The 10409-nt window shown below is 36.3% G+C and overlaps 1 protein-coding gene across 1 annotated transcript; it reads left to right on the top strand.

Moving 5' to 3' along the window:
- Positions 1–1042: 1042 nt before the first annotated feature.
- Positions 1043–9336, top strand: LOC132171444 (ankyrin repeat-containing protein ITN1-like). The gene is made up of 2 exons (XM_059582760.1): positions 1043–1450; positions 8727–9336. Exons 1-2 carry the CDS (start codon positions 1043–1045, stop codon positions 9333–9335), a joined length of 1017 nt encoding a protein of 338 aa, XP_059438743.1. The 3' UTR covers position 9336.
- The last annotated feature ends 1073 nt before the right edge of the window (positions 9337–10409 follow it).

Raw genomic sequence — 10409 nt, 5'->3', positions numbered from 1 at the left:
GGTTGTATATGCTAAAAACATCCATTTCAATGATGCATATGCTATGTTAGTAATGTTATTTAGTAGATTACTGTGCAATTGTCATACAACTAGATGATTTAGCCAAAAAAAAAAAAAAAAATCTCTTGAATCAGCACTAGTAAAAAACAAAGAAAAAATGAATGACTGATTTTTACAGTCATATTATTCCAGTTGTATGACAGTCGTATAGAAATATACCAAATAGAATTACTCGTGCTAATTAAATACATCCATTTTAGGGAAATTCTGTGAATTTTCAATTAACTTCTTCAAAAGCATGCAATGGATCAATCCTCAATATTTATACTATCCACCTTCCTGAGTTGTTTTAGAAGTAATGGAAAATTATTAAACTAATTTCTAAAATTTTAGTTATATCAAACTGATCCCAGGGTATAAAAATTATTTTAAAGCTCATTGTGGTAATTCTTTTGCATTAAATCGATCACTTACAGAAGAAGTTATTTCGGTCATGGGAATACGCACTAACTGAATGAAGATAATGCAGAAATAAAATAAAATAGATAGAAGGATTTACGTGGTTTCGTCTATTACTTATGTTGAATTGATAAAAGCCAAATGATTACATATTACTCTTATTTTTTGACGTTGTTACAATACAAATTAAGACTCTTATTTATAGGAGAATTTGAAGTAAAAATCAGATTGATGTCAAATCTGATTATAGGAGATTACATTCAATAACGATAAAATGTCTAAAATCAAATCTCCTAATATATTCTAATACATACTACAAATTAGTATAACTAATATATTGTTAATTATGTATTGTTTATAACTTTCTAAGGTGTTTAAAAGTGAGAAAATTTAGTTTTTGCTGTTGCAGTACTTGCTCTATTGCCCCAACTGGTTTCAAATCTACTTAAATTCTGCGGTAAACTATTTCCAATTTATGTTTTGAAACTTTCTATTCTTTGTGTTTTATTTATTTATTTATAGTTTCATTTAGTTACTTACCATCGTTTGGACTATTGACAAAGGAATTGAGCATTTATATGAAATGAAGTTGATCAGCGCCCAATGCCATGAGCTTATGCATCACATGTGCGAACAGATATCAAATTCAAATCTGCAACAGAGGGTGAAAGGTGGCGTTTATGCAGCCATCTTCTGTGCTATCAAGAATGGGATTTTTGAGTTTGTATTCGATGTAGTGAAAGCAAATTCAGAGCTTCTGCGGAGCTTTGATAGAGACTCAAGAACCATATTTTCTACTGCAGTCCTATATCGTCAAGCTAAAATATTTAGCCTTATCTATGGGCTAGAAGCAAAGAACCTTTTGACATATTATAGCGATGTCCACGGCAATCATATTTTACATATGGCAGGGATGTCAGCAGCTTCCACTCTAATTAATCGCATCCCAGGTGCAGCTTTGCAGATGCAAAGAGAGCTACAGTGGTTTAAGGTCATATCTCTCACTTTATATCTCTTATTTTTATATGTCTCCCGTATAGTTCCCATTTTTGGATACAAATTCCAGAGATTTTAGAACAAAGAAAGGATAGCAGAAATTCCAGAGATTTTCGAAATCCAAGATTTATAATAGTAGGGACACTTGAGAATTGTTAGGCCATGTGGAGCTTGATTTATGTTTGACCTGGTTTGCACCCAACCCCGTTCAATGGTGGAAGCCCTATGATTAAAATGAAATTTTTGTGAGGCTTAGTCCATGGAGCGGAGGCTTGGGCCCCTAAAATAGAAGCGCCTATAAATAAAGCCCACAACAGGGTCAAAACACTAAAATGGGTCCAAAATTTTTGGTGTTTGACCCGTTTTGGTGTTTTTACCCAGTCTTAGGCCTTATTTATAAGCGCTTCTGTTTTAGGGTTTTGGTCATGTTGTCATTAACGCCTCCTTGTACCATTTCCTGAAAAATAGTGAAATTTGCTGCAATTTTGTCGATGTAGCCTTTAAGGATGAATTGACTAAATCTCTGTGTTTTGTGATTGCTTGTTTTTTTGGCTTCTTCTTTTTTATCACATCTCACGGGCTCTTGAAAATATGATATATTTCATATCAACTAGTATTAGAGCCAGGTTCGAGTAGGAGCAATGGCAAGAGAAGAAGGAAATGTAGGAATCGAAAACTTTGATGGCATAGATTTCGAGTATTAGATAGTATGGAGGATGACGAATGGGCTCTCTACTTGATAGATAGGTACTAGAAGTTGTTCAATTAACACTTTCAAGATCAATTGTACACAACTTTGTGAAGGAGAAGACCACATCGGGTCTAATGACGACTTTGTCTAGTATGTAGGAAAGGCCCTGTGCTAACAGCATGGTACATCTGATGAAGAAATTGTTTAATTTGAAGATGGTGGAAGGTACTTCGGTAGCACAACATTTGAATGAGTGCAATACAATAACAAATCAATTGTCCTTTGAGGAGGTCGATTTTGATGATGAGATTTGTGTGTTGATCGTTTTGGCCTCTTTGCCAAACAGTTGGGTGGCCATGAGAATGGCAGTGAGAAATTATGTAGGGAAGAGTAAACTTAGACATGAAGATATTCGAGATTTGATTCTAAGCGAGGAAGTTCGCAAAACAGATGCAGATGAAACCCCAAGTTCTAGTTCTACCTTAAATCTTTAGACAAGGGGTAGAGAACAAGAAAGAAACTCTCGTCGGGACATATCAAAATCTAGAAAAGACATAAGCAAATCCAAATTTGAACGACAACTAGAATGTTGGAGCTGTGGCAAGACTGGCCACTTTAGAAGGAATTCTAGGGAACCAAAGAAGAAGACTCAGAATGATTCTGCAAACATAGTAACAGAAGAAGTTCAGGATGCCCTACTTCTCTCTGTTGACAGTCCCCCTGATTCTTGGGTTTTGGACTCAAGAGCCTCATTTCATACTCACGCAATCCGTGAAATCCTAGAGAAATATGTTGTTGGAGATTTCAGAAAGGTGTATTTAGCTGATGAAATAACATTGGATATTGTCAACATGTGAGATGTTCGAGTTTGAGTAGACAGTGACTTGGCATGGAAGTTGCAATAAGTCCGACATGTTGTAGAGCTGGAGAAAAAACAAATTTCAGTGGGACAACTTGACGATGAAGGGCATGTCGTGAACTTCCACATAGTAAGTGGAAGGTCAGCGTGGGATCCAAGATTTTAGCTTGTGGATATAAGACCGGCACTCTCTATATGACCACGAATATTAGGGATACAATTGTTGTCGCAAATGTGAATGCTAACTCAAATTTGTTGCACCTAAGGCTTGGGTATATGAGTGAGAGGGGTGATAAGCGTCAAATGTTACACATTCAAGCCCCTTAACTCGCATATGTTAATTTCTTAGCATTGTTATTTATTTGATTTTGTGTTGTTTCAGTGTTTTCACATGTTTAATACAGATACAAGAAATACCATTGATTTTGTGCTTAAAGCACACTTTGAGCTAGTGGAAGTGAAACTAGTGGAAGTGTAAGACCTAGCACATGTCTCAGTATTTTGACTATAACTCTCTGCTAGAGTATCGGATTGAGGTGAAACTAGTGGAAGTGGAAAGCTAACTCAAAATACTACAATTCATTGTGAAATATAAATTTCCTAATTCGAAAGTTTACTAAACCAAAATCATCTTGTAAGAAAAGAGTGCAAATTAGCCTCCATGCCTAAGTGTGCTCGAGCGCACCACAAGTGGGAACGAGCGTACCTCAGCGCACGTGCGTAGGTGGGCTCGAGCTCACTCGTGTTGAAAAGTCCGGAAGATGCTAAAATTGATAAGGAAAGCTTTTTTAGGTCTCTCAATCCGGTTGGGAGACTGAATTACAAATTTTTTGGGATTCCTTGGGCTTCTAGGGTTTGTTTTACACCATATAAATAGGCCTCTAAGTCTTGAAGAGAGGTGTGCTTAGTTTTGGACAAAATTTATTTTCTTGGAATCTTGGAGAGTTGAAGAGAAGAGGAACATGGTAGGAGGTCATCCTAGCACCATGATGAACAACTAATTTTGTAATAGAGCTTTAATATAACCCTTTCCAAGCAACAATTGTTTAATTGTATTTTAATTTGGGTTTCTCTATATGCATGATGATTGTATAACTGTGAGAATTGATCTTAATTTTTATATTCAATCATTATGAAATTCTTCTCTTGTCTTAGAAAGTCTTTTATATTGATTGAACTCAATCCTTCATATTTTTTGTAATTATATAAATAATTTTTATACAATAGTTTTAACTGACATATGATCAATAGGATTTAATAAGCCATGCCTAGGGAAGACGGATTGTACTACACCCTAGTTTAGTGTAATTTAGGTAGACAATTCATGCTAACCGAAGATGAGTTATGCTTATTCATTGATTGTGTGTAACCTATTAAGGAAATAGATAAACCATACCTAGGGAAGACAGATTGTACCGCATCTTAGTGGTTAGGTAGACGGTCCGTGCCAACCGAAGATGGATTATACTTATTTCTTAATGATGATAAATTTTTGAATTGCTCGAGTGAGACGATCCCTATATCATGCATAATATGAATTTTCCTTATTAATTTATGATTGACCATTGTTATGTGGTTAATGGTGAAATCAACCACTATTCTATCTCTCATACTATTTATCTTTACTTTTGCTTTTATGCATTTAGTTTAAAAATAAAACAAATCAATCATCTTTTAAATTGAGTTTTATTTAATCTTAAAAAGCTTGATAGCAACACCCACGCAGTGCTTGAAGTTCGACACCCTTTATATAGCTTTATCTCACAAGGATTCGTTCTATTGCGAGTGATTAATTTTATTATTGATATTTTTGGACACAGAAAGACCACATCATCTATCTTTGGTTTCCACAGACTATCCACCTAACCACTAAGATGCAGTACGATCCGTCTTCCCTAGGTATGGATTATCTCATTCCTTAATAGGCTAAACACAATCAAGGGATAAGCATAACTCATATTCGGTTGATACGAACAATCTACCTAAATTACACTAAATAGGGTGTAATACAATCCGACTTCCCCAGACATGGCTTATCAAATCCTATTGATCATATAACTATTAAAACCGCTGTATAACAATCATTCATATGATCACAGAAAATATGAAGGATTGAGTTCAATCAATATAAAAGACTTTCTAAGACAAGAGATGAATTTTATAATGGTTCAATATAAACATTAAGATCAATTCTCACAGTTATACAACCATCATGCATATAGAAAACCCAAATTAAAATACAATTAAACCATTGTTACTTGAAAAGGGTTGCATCACAGTTCTCCAAGCTAATATATATGTTAACCATATAATAGTCTCTCTTATTTATGTTTGGGCTGTATGTTTTTGAAAGTTTACTAGGATCGTGTTCTACCTCTAGCAACTAATTATTTCAAAATAAAAGACTAATCCATTTCATCAACCACAAAAGATGCACAGTGGAAATAAATAGAACAACAAAACCACAACACAAAATTTGTTGACGAAGTGGAAACTTGAGTATCTCAAGGTAAAAGCCACTTCGAGGCAGCCAAACCTAGGAAATCACGAAATGAAAATTCACAGTTACAGAATAGACGATACACACTCCCTTGAGGACCTCTAAACTTAGCAAGAACAACAAGCTTTCCAGCTTGTCTGTATCGCAACCACCTTCAAGCAGTGACTTTTCTTACTGACTATTTGGTAGACTTCTTTATTCAAACAAATCAACCAACGATCTTTGTGTAGACGAACGAACAAGGCAACACGCCAATCAAGAGAAAAGTGCCTCTCCAAGCTATATGACGTCTCCTCTTGAATAAAATTAAACCATCGAGGCACAGCTCTCATGGAGAAAAATCGACACTTTAGTGAAAGGAGCTCACAAAAAGTATTTTCAAAGTTTGAAGAATGAACAGTGACAAAAAATCCTTTTATAGTGAAACATTTCCATCGTCATGTCTTAACGGTACACTTTCTCGTTATGACATGAAGGCCAGATTCGTAGATCTGAAACAACCCAAGTCTTAACTAGAAAGCAGTCCTAGCCTGACGTGAAGAACAAATGTCTCCTCTTTGTCACTTGTCTCGTCTTAACATAGCCTCTGAAGAGAAAACAGTAGCTTCGACTATGGTCTCGTTACATGTCCCGTTCGGATGGGGTTCCTAACGAGAAAACAATAGCTTCAACTTCACTCCTGATACATCCTCATTCTGATACAGCTCCTGAAAAAACAATAACTCCCGTTACATGTTTTGTCTTGACACAGATTTTGACTAGAAAACAGTAATTCCCGTTACATGTCTCTTCTTGACGACACTCCTGATGGAAAACCAAAAACTCCTCGTTACATGCCTCGTTCTAACAGGCCTTCTAACGGAAAAACAAAGACTTCTTCAACCAAGCTTTAAGAACCTTAACACTATTACCCAAAGTTTTGAACAATCAAAGAAGGACAACAACAACAAGAACATTACAAGACAAGTCACTGAATTAGGCCATCCTAAAACCTAACAGTTTTATTTAATTAAAACATGGGCTTGAGAAATGATTTAAAGTTGGGCTTGGGATAGAACCCATGGACATTAAATGAAGCATGAAAGCATAAGGCCAGAAATTAATTTATAGGCCTGTACAATGGGTATAGTGAGAAAGGCCTGGGATTAAAATCCCAGGCCCAATTCCCAAGACAAGTGGCCACATGGCCCAGAGAGTTTTTTCCTTGCACCATACGGCAAGCATGGAGAAGGCTTGGGTTTAACCCTAGTTGTCCATGCTGTTCCAGTAGGACTAGAACTCTTGTTTTCAATCTTGTTCCACATTGCTTAGATTTGAAATTTCTCTCCCTAGCTATGCCTATAAATAGAGAGGAGCCTAGGCCTCTCAAAATATTCAATCAAGTGTGCTTGATTATAGTTTTCAGAAATTCTTTGAAAACTATATTATTTCTTTTTATTAACTCATGAAGAACAAAAGTTTAAGTTTTGAGGAGCCAAGCAAGAGCCCACACTCTCTTGATTATAATCAGTCATTTGTAAGAAGATCTAAAGGCTACGATCTTTTGGCAAAAGCCATAGAATTGGCTGTTGATTTTTGATGTAAATCATTCTTGTTCTTGCTATTGTTAAATAGACATTCGTTCTTCGTATGTTCTTTATAAAGAATTCTTGGACATGGGAATACGATTCATTTCCGCTGCGCAAATACTCTTTTTGCATACGTGTTCCTAACAATTTTAAACTAACTAAGGATAAGTCATCATAGACAAATCAGGAGAAGGCCTATATAAGCAAGGTACCCTATACCTTAGCTACCGTAGTCTTATGTATGCTATGGTCTATACCAGACTGGATATTGAGGTATCTGAACAGGTCATTAGATACATCCATTTGCATTACAGGAGTAGGTTTGAAGTTGTAAGGTTATGTAATGCTGATTTTGCGAGTGATGCTAATACTAGGAAAAGTACTACTGGGTTTGTGTATACTCTGTGTGGTACAACTATGTGTTGGGCCTTAAAGTTGTAGAAAAATGTTGCTCTTTCCACTACAGAAGCTGAATATGTAGCCACAATTGAAGTTGAAAAAGGAGATGGTTTGGCTACATGGTTTTTTAGATGAGTTGGGTAAGAAGAATGACAAGGGTGTAGCAAGAACCCAACACATCATTCAAGAATGATGCACATATAGTTGAGGTATCACTTCATTCACTCTCTTCTCGACAATGAACAATTGATACTTGAGAAGATTCGTGGAACTGAGAATCCAACATATATGTTAACAAAAGGTGTGACTATTGTGAAACTAAAGTTGTGCTCAACTTCATTTGGTCTTCGAGCTTGAGGACAGGTGGAGGAGTTGTGGGGATGGAGATTATGTTTTGGAAGCATGCGGGGGTTGATGTTGGTGTTTGGACAAGTCTTCAAGTAGGAGATTGTTAAGTTATGTGGAGCCTGGTTTATGCCTTAACCAATTTGCACCCGACCCGGTTCGATGTTGGAAGCCCTATGGTTAAAATAGGACTTTTATGAGGCTTAGTCCATGGAGTAGAGGGTTGAGCCCGTTTTGGTGTTTTTACCCTATTGTGGGTCTTATTTATAGTTGCTTCTGTTTTAGGGTTTTGGTCAGATTGCGATTAATGCCTCCTTGTAATGTTTCTCGAAAATAGTGAAATATTTTGCACCTTTGTCACCGTAGCCCTTAATGGTGAACCACATAAATCTCTTCGTTTTGTTATTTTGCGATTTTATTTGTTGCTTTATGAAAAATAGGATATCTCACGGGCATGCCTTTGGAGTGTGATGTAATTGTTGATAAACTTGAAGGGATTTTGGATTTTGGGGAGGAGATCTCATGGGCAATGTTTTGCAAATTAGCTTTTGGATCTATTGTTTATATTCTCTACAAGGTATGAATGATCTTAATTTTGGAAATTATTTGCTATCAAAAGAAAAAAAAAAAAATTATACAAAGTTTGTTGGGAAGTTAGGATCAAATTCAGGGGCAATTTAAATCTAGCACTATTAATATTTCTTTATGCTCTAATTAGGGTATCTTTCACAAAGTTTTGAGGTGAGTGTATAATTCTTTGGTTGGTTGTTGTAAAATTTTTTCTTTCATAAAAATATATATATATTCGACATTAATATTTTCTCATTCTTTTCAATACTTCCATCTATTGATATATGATTCTATTTATATTTTGTTAGCCTTTCTTTCTAAGATTTTGTTTAAATGCAGGAGGTGGAGACCATTGTCCATCCCAAGGTTAAGGAAGCTACAAATAAAGATGGTTTGACTCCTCGACAATTGTTTACGGAGAAACACAAGGACATGATGCAAGCAGGAGAGCAATGGATGAAGGACACATCAACTTCTTGTACAGTTGTAGCTGCTCTCATTGTCACCATTATGTTTGCTGCAGCCTTTACCGTTCCAGGTGGCAACAACCAAGATACAGGCTTCCCAGTGTTCTTGCATAAAAAATTGTTTATGCTCTTTATAATATCTGATGCACTATCCCTCTTTTCCTCCTCAACCTCAGTCTTGATGTTTTTAGGAATCCTTACTTCACGTTACGCAGAAGAAGATTTCCTTAAATCTTTGCCAACGAAGATGATAATAGGCCTTTCCATGCTTTTCTTCTCCATTGCAACCATGATGATAGCCTTTTCTGCTGCTTTATTAATTATGCTACATGGACAATCATGGCTCGTGATTCCTATCATTTGTTTGGCTAGTGTTCCAGTCACCCTATTCATATTGATGCAGTTCCCCCTTCTTCTTGACATGTCCATTTCAACTTTCGGACCAGGCATCTTCGACAGGAAAATGAAACGGTGGGTATAATAAAGCTAGTCATTTGGCTACATAATGTATAGGTGTTCGATAAATAATTGGCATTCTAGCTGGAACCATGATCACCTTTTCTTTCTTTTCTCTTAGACAGATGTCCTATAAATTTTCAGTTGGTTTATGTTGCATATTTTGTGATTCCTCTTGGTTTTATACAAAATATAATTTTGATGCCAAGCAAAACTAGGATTGTTCTGTCGGCGTATGATAGCAACAGAAGTCAAGAATTGAAGACTGAAATGACTCTTAGGAAGAGAGAAAATAACGATTAGGGAAATGAAATATCCTAGTTCCCCCAAAAAAGCATACAAAGAATAACTTTGAAAGACTCAAATTCTATTGATAGTCAAAAACTAAATTGTTTCATTGAGTGTGTATCGCTTCTACAGACTAAGATACCCTCCTAATTAAACATGGGAAAGTAAACAACTAAATAAATCATAATTGTAAAAGGGGGAAAAAAATCCTAAACCTTAGTGGAAAAGAAAAAACCCAATCCTTAGTGAAAAGGAAAACTAACATATACATTCATGCATAAATAAAAGGGTTAAATACCTAGCTAATACCCCCCTAGGGTTTCGTTTCTTTATTTTTTTTCCTCTATGATTTTTATCATAGGAGGTCCCTGTGGTTTTGATAATAGACCAGATTAGTTCTTCCGTCAGTTGACCATTAGTTAACTTAACGGAAGTCCACATGGACCAATTAAAAGTTGACACTTGGCATAAGTGGCCACACCATTAGTGATGATGTGGCATTTAATTAAATTTTTTTATTTTTTTCAAAAATAAAAAATATTTTTTTAAAAAAAAATAAAAAGAAAAAAAAAAATTGGGAGCCACACCCTTTGGCCAAGGGGGTGGTTTGGCCAAGGGGGTGGCTTGGCCACCCCCACCTGGCCGAAACCACCCCCTGGAGTCTGGAGTACCAAAACCACCCCCAATGGTTGTTTGGGGGTGGTTTCGGCCACCCCCTTAGCTCCATAGGGGTAGCCGAGCCACCCCTGGTACCCACTGAGGGTGGTTTCGGCCACCCCCTCGGAGCCAAGGGAGCCACCCCCAATTTTTT

This window comes from Corylus avellana, chromosome ca1 (assembly GCF_901000735.1).
Source record: "Corylus avellana chromosome ca1, CavTom2PMs-1.0".
In the NCBI taxonomy this organism is placed as follows: Eukaryota; Viridiplantae; Streptophyta; class Magnoliopsida; order Fagales; family Betulaceae; genus Corylus; species Corylus avellana.
This window is presented reverse-complemented; position numbering and strand designations above follow the sequence as displayed.

Bases quoted from the DNA above. Each gene is read 5' to 3' on its own strand.
- LOC132171444 (XM_059582760.1), top strand. From the start codon at position 1,043: ATGAAGTTGATCAGCGCCCAATGCCATGAGCTTATGCATCACATGTGC. The intron at 1,451-8,726 runs GTCATATCTCTC...GTTTAAATGCAG, and splicing joins GAGAGCTACAGTGGTTTAAG to GAGGTGGAGACCATTGTCCA.